The following is a 15,651-nucleotide window of genomic DNA, read 5'->3' on the forward strand; positions in this document are numbered from 1 at the left end:
CTCTGGGGACCCTCCTCACCTGCTACCTCCTCCCCCAGCGCAGGAAGGTCCCCCCACCACAGTCACTATGCCCCAGGCCCTGTCCCTCAGCTGAAAATAGACCAAGGAAACACACAGGTCAGATGCTACATGGGAGACCCCTGCTTGCTGCTCGGCCCGGGTCACATCCAGCAGACATCCAGGTAAATGCTGCCGGGGTGTCTGCTTCCAGGACCCCCCGCCACTGGCCCAAGCAGGGTACACAGGGCCCAGGAGACCCGAGTGTCACAGCAGCCTCTGTGGGTGGGCAGGCCTGGGACCCCCTCCCTGACCAAGGCGGGCTGGGCATGGGTTTGCAGCGACCCCAGGCTGTGACCGGGCCTGGGCGGCCTTCCCAGCGTGGGAGGCCCATTCTCTCGTACTCACGGCCCCATGCCAGGGCAGGGCCCTCTCCCCAAACCCTGGTCCAGTTTGACTCTGGGCCACAGTCAGGCTGAGGGAGCGTAGCATGTCCCCAGATCCCGTGCCTCCATTTGCTCATTTGTGCAATGGTCCAGGAACTGCTCACCCACAGGGCGCCATCAGGGCTGTAGAGGCGGCGAAAGGAGACAGCTGGGCCAGCGCTGCCGTCCCTACCCCTGCCTCCACCCCCCACGTCTGCTGTGGGGCCAGATGTGGGGCTGTGTGTGGCTGGAGTTTGTGCGGGCAGCAGTGACGGGGACACCCGAGTCAGGTGTGGCTGTGTCCACTGAGCTGGAGGCCACCCACGGCACTCACCACGCAGAGCAGGCCCTAATGTCGAGGCTGCATCGTGAGGGCATCCGACGGGCTGGCCCAGGGGAGGTGCTTCTGTGTTTGGTCTTCACGCTTTGCCTCTGGTTCCTGAAATGGGCACTGGAGGTGGGCACCGTTACTGTCCACATTTCACAGGTGAGCAAAGTGAGGTTCAGAGAGGCTAAGTGACTTACCCAAGGTCACACAGCAAGAGAGGGGCCTTGGTCATAACCAGAGGGCCCTCAGTGCACAGGCAGAGGGTGCCGCAGAGCGGCAAGGCCCTCTCAGACCCGGCTGCGAGCAGAAACTCCTCCCGCCTCTCCCGCCCACCATGGCGACCTCTTATCAGCCCATCGGCACCTGTCACGTTTGCTTTTATGGTCTGTGTACTCTCGCGTGTCTGTATTGGGGCGACGTTCCTTCATTCAGGCAGTATTTGCTAAGCGTCCAGCAGGCCCCCGTTTATTCATTTATCACCCAGCAAACACCACGAGGCGGCTGTGGCCGGGGCTGGGCTGGGCCGGGCTGGGCACGGGCTCCCAGTGGGGCTGGCCATCACAGGGGCTCTCCGTGGCAGATGTGGGGAGGGTCCTGATGAAGGGCCCGGGTGTGCCAGGTGTGCACAGAGATGCTGGGGTCGGGGGTCTCTTCCCTCACTGGCCCTGAAGCTGAGGGCTGTGGGCGCACTAACGCTGGGGAGAAGCTAACTGCCTTTCCCTGGAGCCCCCCCAGTTTCTGGCAGGGATAACCAGTATCCTAGTGGCTGACATTAAGTGCAAGGAGGTCACAGGATGTGCTGGAACCAGGAGTTCAGGATTCACTGCCAGGTCTTCTCCTCATGTTGAACGCGCCTCTCCTGGGGCCATGGGGAGCCCTTGAGCCAGAGCCCCCCATGACGGGCATCTCACGGTGCTTGGGAACGGACTTTTGCCATAGCAGCCCGTGCAAGGCCGTGGGGCTAGAGCCAGCCGCTCAGGGACTCTCCCCGCGCTATTCTCCACGTAAACCATGGAGGACGAGAGGAAGGAACGCCCCGGGCCTGGCTGGCCAGTGTGGTGACAGCTCCCTGTGCATCGACCCCCAGGGATCCAGGAGTGGACACAAGACAAAGGGGCGGTTCCCAGTGGGGTGGTGGGCAGGTCTGGCAGGCAGGGGTTGGGGGGTCCTGGAAGAAGCCGTCCTGGCCCAGATGCTGCCAGGCTTGGCCTGGGGCTGGCTCCTCCTCCAGGAAAGGCGTGAGGCCTCTGTGGCTCGGCACTTTGGAAAGTCAGCCCAGCTCGAAGCTTACAGGTGCACGAAGCTTCCGTTTCTGCGGTTTCAAGCATATAAAAGTGGGGATGGGGGGCACCCCGGGAGGTAGTTCTGTGTGGGGGCAGCCAGCAGGGGGCATGGGATGGGGAGTGAGGCGGGGGATGGAGGAAGACGTGGGAGCAGTGAAGTGGGGGGCGATGGGGAGTCGGGGTGAGAGGAGGAAGGGGCAGGCGCTGGGAATGTGGCCCTCGTGGCCCTCGCCTGTTGGTAGCACCCGCTCCTGCCCTTCCATGCGGACGAGGACAAGTGTTTCCTTCCCCTCCTGTCCCTCTGAAGAAGGGCCCCCGTCCTATTTAGTATACAACAGGTGCTCAACGTGTGCTCCTGACCATCAGGACACAGCGCAGAGCTCAGCCCTCCCCTAGGCTCCCGCCGACATCTTCCAAGGCAAGGGCCGAACCCAGTGGTCTGGCTGCTCCCCCACCCCCTGCCCAGCCTCCCCCACCGTGGACAGAGGTGGCACCTCTTGAGGCCCAGAGAGCGCAAACATGACGTCCAAGGTCACATAGTGAGTCCAGACCACACGGCCTCCCCCTCGCGCCCTGGGAGTGTGCAGGGGGAATCCAGAGACAGAAAGGGCAGCGCAAGGGCAGAGGGTCACGCCCTGCCTGGAGTGAACCCAGATGACCCTGAGATATTTAACAATTCTTCTGGGGTTTCCCCAAGAAGGGCCATTCCCCAGGTGGGCCATCGTGACGCACTGCCCCGGGGGTTCCTCCTACAGCAGCCTGGGAGGGACGTGGGACTGGACGGGTGGTCCATGTATCCCACACAAGAAGAGCCAAGCAGCCCACCCTGACGGGCAGCGCCCTCCACCAGGGGCCGGGGCCAGGCTGCTGGAGCATGGCACGCAGGAGGGCCCAGGCCTGCGCCCCCCCGCCAGGCTGCCTGTGCCCTCGTCTTCCACTCCAGCCTGGCCCAAGCCAAGCTGCCAAAGGCCAAAGAGCACCATGAACTCGTAAGAATGACCCACGGAAATCTTCGTTCGAAGAAAGAAGGCCCTGGAAGCCTGTGGGTCCCCATGACAAGGGTCCCATCAGGCAGGCAGACTGGACTTTGCTTGGGTTGGTGAAGACTCTGCCGGACTGGGCCTGCTGGGCTCCCGCCCTGGTCACGGCTGTGGCCTCCTGCCCTCCCGCCCTGCCCGGTAGGGAGCTGCAGGGAGCTCCGGGGGCTGCTGCTTTTCTGAAGCCAGAGGGTCTCCTGCCTTTGCTCAGGTTTTATAGAGAGAGGGTGGGCTGGCCAGGGGCAGGCCAGGCGGTGGCTGAGGGTGAGGTGGAGGGAGTGGTGTGGGCCTCAGCTACAGGGGGCCCTAGGGCTGGGCTGAGTGAGGACTTCAGCAGGGTGGGTGGAGGCTCAGAGGCAGCTGGGGCCGGGCTCACCTGCGCTGCCCTGGCTGGGGGTGGGTGGGTCGCTGCATGGAATCTACAGCAAGTGGGAGGCCTCAGGACTAGGGAGTTTCCTGACTTTCGGGACTCTCAGAGGCTGGGCCTGCTCTCCCTCCTTGCCAGCCCCTCTCCGGGGTTTCACCTGGTGATGCTCCCGCCCCCTCTGTCACCGCCACCGCCACCCCGGCTTGTTACCTTGACCTGCCGCACACCTGATGTGGCTGGATGAATGGGCCGGGTGGGGGTGCTGCGGGCCCCTCTTCCCCCCTGCTCCGCCCCGGCGCCCCTCCCCTCCCGTCCCGCCCCCGGCCCGGTCTCCAGCCGTCTCCTGTCCTACGCGCCCCTCCTTCCCCGCCTTGGGCAGAACCGTGCGCAGCGGCCGGGAGGCCAGGCGTGTGCCGGGCGGGATGGCGCGCCCGCTGGGGCGAAATCAAAAGAAATGCAACAAAGCCCCTTCCGCGGAAAATGGGGTGGATGTGAGCGGCGCCGGCCTCTTCCTGCCGGAATGGGAATTAGCGGCGAGGATTATTTGGAGGACGCGGGGTCCCATCGTGCCCACACGCGCCGCCTCCTGCCCGGCTCGGTGGGGTTCGCGGCGCAGGGACCCGCCCCCGAGGCCTCAGGTGGGCTGGGGGCTCCGGGAGGCCGCGCCGCCCTCCGCCCGTCCCCGGAGAGCCGCTCCTGATGCGAAGCCCGCGCTCTGCAGAAACCCCCCAGCGGTTCTGCGTCTCCGGGTGGAAAACGCGCGCCGGGACCGCAGGAAGGAGCGGGTGGGGGCGGTCCGGCCTCGCGCAGAGCCGGCTGGGGTCCGGGGGCCGCGGCTGCTTTGGGACGGAGGCGTCCCGCTTTCTGTCTAAGCCTCCCTCTGCCAAGCAGACCCCAACCCAAGCTTTGGAGCTTGCTTTCCGGAAAGGACAGCACCCGGGGTCCCTGCCGTGGGCATGGCAGTGTCAGGTCCCGGGGAGGGAGGGGACACACGGGAGGCCACAGCGGGTCTCCAGGTCTCTCTGGGATGCTTTCTGCTGGGGTATCTCCTCTAATCAAAACCATCGTGGGCCAGATTCTGGGGAGCGGGCAGCCCCCCCCCACACAAACAGACCTTGGTGTCCTGGATCAGTTTCAGGTAGGCGATGGGGTGGGGGGTGGGGGGTCGGTGCAGAGGCTCAGAGACTGGGCCAGTTGGTGAACCAACAGCTCAATTTCCGACTCTGGGGTCCCCAGCCCTTTCGGAGACCCCTGGTCTGCTTTGGACTGCCCTGGAGGCTGCATTTCGGCCCAGAGGGTAGAGGGGAAGGGCACAGTGCTTTTGCTGTCACGTCCCCTGGAATAGGGTACGGGTGACCACCCTGAGGCCACTGCACCGGGAGGGAACAGAGAGAGGAGAGGAGGGGGAGGCGGAGGGGAAGCTGCAGGCAGAAGTGGGAGGGGACTGCTCCCGAAGAGTGTGGGGGCGTGCTGTCCCCACTGTGGGCATCTGATGTGACACCTGTGGGGGCAGCTCCTCCGCTGACCTGCACTAACCACTAATCCAAAGCCAGTTCCTGGGACTCACCCACCCCGAAAGCCCCCATCCTCAACCCCATCGGTAGTTCTGGTGTGCATTTCCAGCAAAATCTGGAAGAGCTCTGTTCTTTGTCTCAGCCTCCCAGGAAATAAGCAGTTCAACTCCCCTGGAATGTCCTCACCCCCTCCTCACCCCCTTGCCTGGGTCCCAACACCCTCCCCTCCCCCCAACTCCATCTCAGGCTGGCTGCCTCTGACCCTAAAAGTCCAATTCTGTTTGTCTTCCCGGTTGGGGCACTCATCTGTGGCCCAGCCAGGCAGAAAGACCGAGACCTGAGGGAAACTCCCATCTACATGAATCATGGGGCAGAACCCGGGGATTTATTGAAAAATCAAGAGGGTGCCTGGGCTTTGGAGAAAGGCAGCACGTGCCCAGAAGAGTCTTATTCAGGAGCTGGACCCACCCTGCTGTTAGGGTGGGTGGTGGCATTTCCCAGGGGGCACCTGGGCTCTTGCCTGGTGGTCTGTGAGTCCCTGGTACTTTATTTCTAAAGTTGTCCACATCGGCAGGAGAGGGGTGGAAAAGACAGTGGAGGCTAGATACCTGGAAACTGCCCTGGGAGCTGTGGTTGGGGGTGACCCCGGTGCCACCTACCTGAGGTGTGGTCGTGGTTGCTTTTGTCTGAGTTGGTTGTCCGTAGAGAGGGAACCCCAAAGCCAAACCAGAAAACAGGCTTCCAGGGTGGCGAAGGCGAGGGCTGGAGAGCCTGGCCCACCCCTGGAACCGCCCCCGCACTTGAGTGGTCCTCACGGGTCCTCTACACCCCGGGCCAGACGGAGAGTCCCCTTCAGCAATGGCTGTCCCAACAAGGAGGAAGCCCCCACCGACAGCACGCACTCAGAACCCCAGAGGCTAGGAGGCAGGATGGATGGCACCAAGGGTCAGCAGTCTACAATGGGTCTCCCGTGCCCACCCTGTGGCAGCGCCTCACGTGACCACTGGCACCTTTGCCCAGTTCTCCACACTGGAAACGTGGAAAATGGCTAGATGGTGTCCTCTCCATTAATTCACAAACCTGGATGGTTATTTATGACCCTTAAGTCTTTATTTTAGACAAGGTCCCCATGCTTTACCCTCCCAAAGTACTTTTAGACATTTTCCTTCTGCCCAGAATCCTCTGCGCACCCCCCTGTAGCTAGTGTCCAGACACTGGGCAAAGACCTCCACTGAGCCGGTTTAGAGCTCTGACCTCCCATCTCCGAAGGACTTCCTGGCCCTTGCCCATTACATCCTCTACTGTTAGATTTTAAAACTGCTAGACCACGTGCCAATTCACCATTGACTTGTAGCCACTAGGACCCTCGGTGTCTTTTTCTGTTGTGTTCGTTCATGGGCAGGGATCAACGAACTCTATCAGTAGACGCTGGGTGTGGCCTTGGTGAAAGCGTCCCATTTCGTTGACTTGCATGTGGCCCTCTTTGTCGAGGGGGTTTTGAGGCAGCTTCCGCCGCCGGGGAGCTGGCGGCCGTACCCAGCCCGTGGCCCTGTACTCCTCTTTTGCACCATCCTAATTTCAACATTCAGATGTTAATTCAGAAAATTATGACGTCATGCTCTCTAAGGACTTGAAACAGAAAATGCCCTCTTCTGTCTCGCTGAAGGGCTGATGGCATTGGGCCTGTCAAGTCACTCCTTTTCCCAGTCTGAGACCAAATGGCGAATTTTCAAACCACTTCGTCTAAACTGCATGACACACACCCCAGGGGCCCAAAGCTCTGCTTGCTCTCCCGAGATGCGGCAAGGAGACCCCGCAGGTGGTGGAGGGGGGAAGGAGGGGGAAGCGTCAAAATGTCAAAATCTGTTTTCCACGAGGTCAGTGGCAGGTGTCTCCCGGTCTGGAGAGGGCATGGAAGTAGCCGCAGGTCTGGACCTCTCTAGGTGGATGTGAGGGAGGGCGCTCGAACTGGAGGAGGGGCTGGCTTGAGGCCTTCATGTTCTACGTTGGGGTTGGGATATTCAGGGTCCCCCTCACGGGGATGAGGAGGGGCACAGATGCAGGTATGCCCGGGCACCCGAGTTCCAGCCGAAGTGGCAAAGCCAGACCTCCTGGGATTTCTTGTTTGGACAAAGGGTGTCCCCATGATGATGAAGAGCCAGGAGCAGAGAGCCCTGCATCTTGCCTGGGGTCCCCGTCCTGGGCACAGAAGGAAGGGAGACCCCTCCCCAACAGAAACCGCACTAGACTCTGGGCGCTCACAGTGGGTTTCAGTTTGATTGAGAGAAAATAAGTTTAGGGACACTTGCCCACCCGAATCTCTGGAGTAAGAGTCACGCCTTGGAGAAGGAGGGCAGGCAAAGGCCACACAGAAATTGGGGGTTCAAGGCTTGCCCAACTAGCCCCAAAGGTTTGGGGTCCACATGGCCTCATCCAGGGGCCAGTGGGGAGGCTTGCTCATTTGAGGGTGCACAGGGTACATGCGTGTCTGCCCTGGGAACCCAGGAAGCCCCAGCTCTCCTGCCCTGCTTCCCTGGAGCGAGCCCAGGTACCACGGTCCTATCGGAATGAACGCGTGAATGATGTGGAACAGGGCTGCAGACAGGATGCTTTCCCTGACGTGAACAAGGACCCCAGAGAACCTCCCTTCTGGCGTCTCTGCAGCTGGTTGAGATGGGAACACCGAGGCATGTACACCACCCAGCTGTGTGGCAAGAGAGCCCTCCCCGGGCACGGAGCGGGCACCGCCCGCCCTCAGGACTGCCGGACAACAGAGCCAGGCCTGCCTGAAGCACCTCCCCTGAAAAGTGTGGCTCGCCGGGTGGCACATGTCCCCTTGGCCAGCATGGGTAACTACACAGTTGTCACATACAGGGGAAGTAGGCATAGCAGAGGCGAACGTGAGCACGATGCTGCCTGTCTGAGCTGTACCCCGGGAACCAGCTGCTGGTCAGGTCGGAAGGGCCCTTCCTGGAGGGACAGGTCCAGTTGGCAGCCTAAGGTGGGGTCATGGTGGGCCTTGTCCTCCTACAGGGCTGACCCGTGGGGGTGGGATCAGTCCCAAGGAGCTGTGCGGTCCAGTCCTGTTGCCTTGGAGGTGGTGACGTCAGGGGCCCCTGAGCCATCAGGCCCCTCCGTCGTCACTCAGCCTCCACAGCTGTGGCAGATTCCACAGAGCCAGGGCGTGGCTTCCAGGCAGGATGGGGAAGCACCTCCCACCCGCACGTGGACAAAGATTTCTTTAAACAGAGCCACCAGCCATGCCTGGTAGTGGGGCGCCTCCTCAGGCAGGCAGCGCTGGCTCTGCTGTGTTTCCTGGGAGAAGCCCGTCGCTCCTCCTAGGACCTGGCCCATGGCACCTGCCCAGCCAGCCTTGGGAGGGGCACCCCAGGCATGTGGAGAGGAGGTGATGAGGCTCTCAGATGTCCAAGCCAAGGCCAGGTAGGTGGCAGGTGAGACGGGCCACTCAGACATGAAACCCCTAGTGATGCAGATAAGATGACTCATGCTGTCCCCCAGCCCCCAGGCAGGCAAAAGGGGAAAGAGCCACAGGAAATAACAGAAAAAGCTGGAAACCCCAGAGGGTGTTGGTGAGGGGCTGGAGCTCCACGCCCTCTGTGCTCCCGAAGAACCAGGAGAACCACGCACCTCTGCCCATCCCTGCTTCGAGGTTCCAGGAGCTTGGCAGGGCGGCCTGAATTCTCCCTAACTCCCACCCCTAGCAAGGTCAAATTCACCTTGTTTGCCTCTTTAAAAAAACTCACAAATGCAAGACTGAGGCTTTTCCTGAAACCGGAGCCCCACGGCTAAGGCTCAATAAAATACTGTTTGTCTTTCCCGGCACCCGGGCCGGAGCGAGGCTCCCAGGTGCTCAGAGTTAACGGGCCCTTTCCTGCGTGAGACCCTGGAAGCACTCCACATCACCCTCCATCGCTGCCTGCCGGGGCCTGGGGCTGCCCTTCCTCCGAGCAGCCCACCCTGCAGGCCCAGCGCTGCCCACCCACAGCCCCCACCCAGCTCTCCTTTGCACCCTCCCCTCCCCCATCTCGGAACGCAGGAGAAGCCGGGCCTCGGGGCCCTCTCTGCCAGCACCGGAGCCTGCCTCGCTCCGACCCAGCAGTCCCACCAGAGCTTCCAGAGGCGCTGCACAGTGTGCGTTTGTTGTCAGTACGGCTTTATTTGCTGTGGAATCCGTGAAAGCCGGAAGCATTGTTGGGGCTGTGGCTAGCACGGCTCAGACCAGTCCTGGACCCCACCAGTGGGCGATGACATTTAAAAAACCGAATGAAACAGAATGCCAAGAATAAATCCCTTGCCATGGACGTCAGTCGTCTCTTGGTTAATGGTGGAAATTTGATGAAAAATTCCCCTAAACTGTAACAAAAACCGTCCTCCTTACCCCAAAAGTGCTGGAGGAGAGATGGTTGCATGATCTGTCTTTGAACTTGAAATGCGACCTTTCTACTTGGAAATGCAAGCGATATACTTAAAAGGCCAGAAGGCTGCAGGCCGTCTGCACCCCCGGTTCTGCCCAGGGACACTCATCTCCTGATTCTAACGCTCTGATCCAGGAGACCAGAGTCTACAGCCCGAGGGAGCTTCAAGCCCGAGGGGTAGGACCCGCAGGGCCCACACCACCTTCCTGATGGAGAGAGCTTTGCACGTGCATTCACGCACACACACACCTGGCAGGAGGGCTGAGGGTGGGTCTCGCGGCAGGCGTGGGCAGAACACGGTGCATTTCACAGAAGACTCACATAGAAGCTGGCCCTTGGCAGAGGACACACGGTTGGGTGGCTGTGTGGAAGGGAGCGCAGGCTTGCTAACTCTGAACCAGGGAGCAGGTCTCAGTCCCTCCCCTTCATGATGCATGCGGCTGATGGCTGAGGTCAGCGGTCTCTTCCCTGAGTGGCAGGTGTGGTCCCTGGGACTTCAGAAATCATCCTCAGGACAGTTTGACACTCAGAGTCCCCACTGCAGTCCCAGGAGGTGGCCCGGGCAGGCAGGCGGCCTTGTTCTCATGTTACAGGTGAGGAAACTGAGGCTGGGGGAGGCAGAAGGCCGCATACTTGGGAGAGTCACAGGCAGCAGGGGCCAGGGCCCCTTTCGCAGCACCTCCTCTTGCCCCGCCATCCCCCACCCTAGAGCATGCCCTCTGGCTTCACGAACCCTCAGGGGAAATGAGCTTTCTAGTTTTGGGGTGGTTCCCTCTGACTGGACAGAGGCCCAGGACAGAATGCATTCACACCCAGGAGCGGCCTTGCAGCCTGGCTCCGAAACAAGGAACTGAGGAGATCCTGAGGCCGACCCGTTCCCCGCGGACTCTGAGAATGGGGCAGGCCCAGCAAGGCAGCCAGTCCTGACCTAGGCTGCAGCCCTGCACGTGTGTGTGTGTGTGTGTGTGCGTGCGCGTGCATGTCCCAGGGGACCTTTCCTCCTTCCTCTGAGGCAAAGTGGCCTGCAGGGGCCTCTGCAGAGCATACAGGAAGGTGCTTCCTTCCCTCTGCCCAGTGAGCCCAGGGTGGAGCCCCGACACCCCCAGCCTCCCACAGGGGAGAGGGGAGGCCACACCAGAAACACATCCTTCCTTCCGCAGGGCACAGCACGGGCAGGTTCTCATCACCTGGGCGCTGTGCCCAGCATTACTTCCGCCAAACCAGAAGCAGGCAAGGGGGCTCAGAGGGGCGGGCCTTACAGGAATAGAAGCACCACCCACCCAGCACGGTCTACAGCCCGCACCCCACCTCCATTCCCAGTGACCTCCAACCGAAGGCCAGAGCTGGGCAACCTCTGCCAGCCACTGGCCCTTGGTCCGAGGGGAGGCCTCATGCCAGAACCAGCATCTTCATCTTGTGCTGATGCCCTGCCCGACGCCACAGGCTTCACACCGGGCTACTGTGGAAAACTGAAGGGTCAGAGGGTGGAGGGCCTCTCCGTCCTGGACACGGAAACTCCTCCCCTCTGCCCTGCGCTTTGGCTGGTCAGAACAGTGGCTGCCCTCCCACCTTCAGACCCTCCTCCTCCTCCTCCTCCTCCTCTGCAGGGGTGGGCTGCGGCCCTCCTTCGATACCGATACTTGGTCTGTGGCTTGTGAGTTCTGAGTCCTCGGGGCTGAGACTGGAGTCAGAACCTTCTGGAGCAGCCCACATTTCCCCTCTGTCCCTGGTGAGGACGCCAGGCTCCCCGCTTCCTGCCCAGATCTCTGAGTGCTCACCTGACCCCCCAACCCCGGTGGGACCTTCCAGGGCCAGCCAGCATCGAGCCTGACCATGCTGCCCCTCGGGTGCCAGCACGCCCACATCAAAGATGCCCTCTCTTCCCAGAGGCCCCGAGCAGCACCGGGCGCCGCCGTCAGCGCAGACCTTGGCAGCAGGGCCGCACCACGCGTCAACTTGTAAGTATGCGCACACACGTCCGCCAGCCAATAACATTAAGTGTCATTTTAAAAAATGGGTTAAATAAGCGGCATTGCTTAGGACGGCCGTGCAGGGCTGATTATCCCCCATTTGCACGTTCTGGCGGTGGGAAGGCTAGAAGTCTAATGACTGAATTATCGCTCTAATGCCTCTCGCTGGCTGGGAATAATCCCGGGGCAACAGCTGCCGCAGGCCGTTGGCTGCTTTCCTCTAATTGCATCCAGATTAAGGGAGGTGCGGAGGGCGGGGCTTCTCCACCCCCAGCAGCGTCCCCTCCGTGGAGCCCTGAGTACCCGGGGCAGGGCTTCCGAGGTCCTGGCTGGTCTGAGAGGTGCAGGCCTCACTGGGGTCCGGGCCAGCCCATGGGGAGTGTGAGGTGTGAGCAGTGCCCGGTGGGGGCAGCACTTGGTGCGGAGATGCGGCTGATGGGTCTGGGTCAGGTCTTGGGGAGCAGCGGAGGTGAGAAGCTGTAGGGCCAGGAGACTCGGAAGGAATGGCCTTCTACTAGGACCTTCCCAAGCCAGGGGACCCGGACCTGGCCACCTTCTTCCTTCCTCCCAAACAGCAGCTCAAAGGCACAAGGTTATCTAGTGAAATGCGAGGACCATTCTCCTGGAGAGGGGGAGTGGGGAATGAGTGCCCCAAAGCAGGAGTTATTAGGACACAGACTCCTCGGAGTCCCAGTTCTTTGGCCCTCCAAATTCTCAGTCTACTGCCACCTGACTGTGCAGAGGGGACACTCAAGTGGCAGGTGCGTCCTCCACCCCTTAATGCTGAGCCCAGCCACATGGCTTGCTGTGGCCACCCGGAGGGCTGCAGGGGTGCTGTCTGCCGAGGCTCGGAGAGGCGCTTACTGTCTCCTTCCCGCTGGTCCGCAGGAGGGACGCAAGAGACCACAGAGCAGGTCTGACCTCTGCACCGGGAGCATCTCCTGGGACTTGGCAGCCTGCTGGCCTCAAACAAGCAAACCCAGCCTAGACCGGCAGAACCGCCCCGCCCAGACTGCTGACTCCTGGTCTAGGTCAGTGCCGACTGCTGCAAGCCACCGAGTGCTTTGGGACTCATCACGCAGCACTGCTGTAGCAATGGAGAGAACTGGTTTCTTGGGGGGTCGGGGTGGAAGCTCCAGCCACCTCCCTAACAGACCAGGAGCCAGCCCAGAAAGGCAACCCTCTCTTCCCAGGGCAAAGTGGAGGAGAAGCCCACCCCACCCCTGCTGCAGGACCCCCCCACTGCTGGACAGTAATGGTTGGTGCCCCAGGATCTGGGCTCTGATAGGGCTCCAGGAAAGTCTCTCCAAAAGGCTCTTGGACAGACGGACCTGGGAAGTTGGGACTGCCTGCTGGTGGGCCTGGGCTCACGGAGAAATGAGACGCCGGGAGGAGGAGGAGGAGGCCGGTAAATGGTGTCGTCCACTTTCCCGCAGAGAAACACTGCTTTGACGTGGCATGGTCCAGCAGTGCCCACCCTTGAGGGAGAAAAGCTTCAAGTGGGAAGAAGCCCCCTGTCCCTGTCCCCATGATGGTTCTCAGCACATCAAGGGGTTTCTCCCCAGAAGGACACAGTGGAGGATTTCAGGAGGGATTTGGTCTCCCTGCTCAAGGAGTAGCTTTCTGTGCAAATGGCTCGACACGTCTGAGCTGGCTGGAAGCTCTCACGGCAGAGATCGCACGCCCTTGTCTGTCCATCTCTACATTCCAGAAGGAGCAACTGACATACAGTCTTTTGGAGGAGGGAGAGTGTGTCGGGAAGGCAGAGTCCTGAGCGCTGGCTCCTGCACTTGGTCTCTCTCACGCCCGACCACCTGAGAAGCTGATGTGTATATCTGAGTTCACAGCAGAGACTGCAGGCCCTGCAGGGAGGTGGAAGAGTCTGACTATCTCCAGGTGGCCTTGTCTCGGCTGGTCAGCTAATATACTGCCACATCCCTGGGACAAAGCAGATCATCTTCAGAGGATCTTCCAACACAAACACGCATGCACGCAAGGACACACACAGCGACCCACTCAAGCCCCAGCGGGCTGTTGTATTTGGTGGGGGTGACCTTCAACAGTGTCAAGGAACCTCACGTCACATAGAAGTCCCCCAGGTAAGAAAAAGGCATCGGATGCTTCTCCAACAGCCTGAGGCTCAGGCTCCCCGGCAGGCGGGTGGTCCCCTTCATGTACCAGGAGGAGAAATGTTGAAGCGGATAAACACAGCATGCCCCAGCTCCTCAAACCTGACTGCGCTTCCACCTCTCCGTCCCCACATCAGTTGGGCTGCTGGGTTTTTTTTTTTAATGGCAGATGTCTTTCCATCGGCATCCCAGCTGCGGCTGGGGAAGCTGTAGGAAGTGCGGCTCACTCGGAGAGCACAAGGTGTCATGCGTCTGGCTTGCAGAGATGTCCCTGGACCTGGACGGGACCCCGCTCTGTTCTGTAGCCCTCGACGCTGCTGGGTGAGCGAGGCCGCCTCTCACCTCTGCTCTCCTCACCTGGCAGTGCTGCCTGGCTGCCCGAGAGGCTGGAGCAAATCCTGGACGTGCTGAAATCCTCCAGGGCAGCCAGCAGGAGAGCCTGGCCAGCCTGCGCCTCAGGCACAGCGGCCATACGTTCCCCCGCAGCGTTTCAGGAGCTGGCTCCCCTCCAGGTGGCTGCAGGTCTGACTTCTGTCACTTCCGGACCCTCATTTTGTTGCTAATATGAAAAGGTTCCTCTCACATTGCCCAAAAGCATTTTCCTTAGGTTCCGACCGTCCCTATCCCCTCCGCGCCCAGCCCCACCCCCTCCCATGCCCAGGGCCTCCGGGGAGGTCCCCTCAACCCCGGCCCAATGCTGGGGGCCTGACCTATCTGCGGAAGCCGAAGCCGTCCTGCGGCGTCTTGAGGCCCTTCTTGCCTTCCCTCGGGGGCTTGGGAGAAGGCGTCTCCACCATGCCCCCGTAGGGACAGCTCTCCGAGCCGGGGTGGAGGCCGGTGCACTCCACGGCAGGCATGCAGCCACTGTCCCACATGCCGGTCCCGCACAGCTTACACAGGTCATGCAGGCTGCAGGGGATCCGGGGCAGGAGGCGGAACTGGTACAGCAAACTCCTCGCCTGCAGAGAGAGGGCAGGAGGTGAGGAGGGGCCGGGGGACAGCCTGGCAGCCCAGGGTCCCCACGGGAGTGGCTGGCAAGGAGCAGGAGCAGCAACGGTCTGCACGCGGGGGCTCACTGTGTCCCGGGCTCTCTGTCTGCGACTCCCCCTTCACCGGCACGGCGGGGCCCCGGGTCTTAGGGGGCTGCAGTGATGGGCCTTGAGTCACAGGTGGCTCAAGGTGAGGAAGGCCCCCGGATGGGCTTCATCGGGAGAGTGAACAGGACCACAGCAGCACAGGGCCCGGCCTCGCCCGGCCAAGCCCACCCATCCCTTTGGCAGGCCCCTCTCTGACTCCTTCCCCACCTCCCACCTGCCCAACCCGCTCCCCAGCAGCCCCTCAGCTCCTGCAGGATCTGCGTCCTGTGCCGGAGGGCACCACCAACCTTGGGACGCCTCCTCACTGCCCTGAGGACGACCACAGAGCTAAAGGGCAGTGTCTCCAGGAGTCTGGGAAGCGGGGGAGGGGGCCAGAGCCCAAGACCCCCAGAATTCTGGCCACCCCGGCCCCCTGGGCCCAGTCTCAGTGTTCCTAGCTCTGGGCTATAAGCGAGGTGCCCTAGGGTGGCTCAGCCCAGGAATTCCTTCCCTCCTCGGCCAGCGAGGGAGGCGCCTGTGTCAGGGCTGGAACCCCAGGAGAGTGAGGGGACAGCCAGGTGCTGACCCCGACGCCTTGGTGGGGAGTTCCAGGCGCGACGGGAGGGGGCAGGGCCGGCGTCTGGGGCGTCTGGGGTCTAGGGCAGCCTCACCTTCCTGAGCACCAGCTCCCCATTCATGTGCATAGCCAGGTTTCCGAAGTGCAGGAGCATCTGGTCTGTGGCCAGCTGCTGCTCGATGACGTCATCCCCGTAGATGGCCACAATGGCCACGCAGATGAAAAGGTGGAAGTAGTCTGTCTGTGGAGGCGGGGAGAGTTCAGACTTGGGCCCTGACGGAGCCCCAGGCCCTGCCTCCGGGGGAAACTGAGTGCCGAGGTGCCAGCTAGGGCTTCGGGGCAAGGCGTCTGGGCTCGGTGCCCAGCTCTGAGGCCTTGAGGCCCTGGGCAAGCTACATCGCCTTTGGCCCTCAGTTTCCCCTCCTGCACATGGGGTCCGTCCTGGGACCCACATGCCTGGGCTGTTGCTGCTCTCCTGGGTGGCAGTGTGGGTGGCCTCCATGATGGGGGCC

The 15,651-nt window shown here is 61.7% G+C and overlaps 1 protein-coding gene across 4 annotated transcripts in view; it reads right to left on the reverse strand.

The window, feature by feature from the left end:
• Positions 1-9,108: 9,108 nt before the first annotated feature.
• TBC1D16 (TBC1 domain family member 16) overlaps positions 9,109-15,651 on the reverse strand; it is a 95,405-nt gene continuing 88,862 nt past the window's right edge. For 3 of the 4 annotated variants that reach the window (XM_039476421.2, XM_039476422.2, XM_039476419.2), the window contains exons 11-12: positions 15,234-15,380; positions 9,109-14,445 (exon numbers count right to left, since the gene is read on the reverse strand). In XM_039476421.2, the coding sequence (XP_039332355.1) occupies positions 14,197-14,445; positions 15,234-15,380 (396 nt within the window). In that variant the 3' untranslated portion in view covers positions 9,109-14,196. The remainder of the gene's footprint in view (positions 14,446-15,233; positions 15,381-15,651) is intronic. The other variant, XM_039476420.2, reaches the window with a different exon arrangement.

The sequence above is a fragment of the Saimiri boliviensis genome, chromosome 17, assembly GCF_048565385.1.
Source record: "Saimiri boliviensis isolate mSaiBol1 chromosome 17, mSaiBol1.pri, whole genome shotgun sequence".
NCBI classification, from domain to species: domain Eukaryota; kingdom Metazoa; phylum Chordata; class Mammalia; order Primates; family Cebidae; genus Saimiri; species Saimiri boliviensis.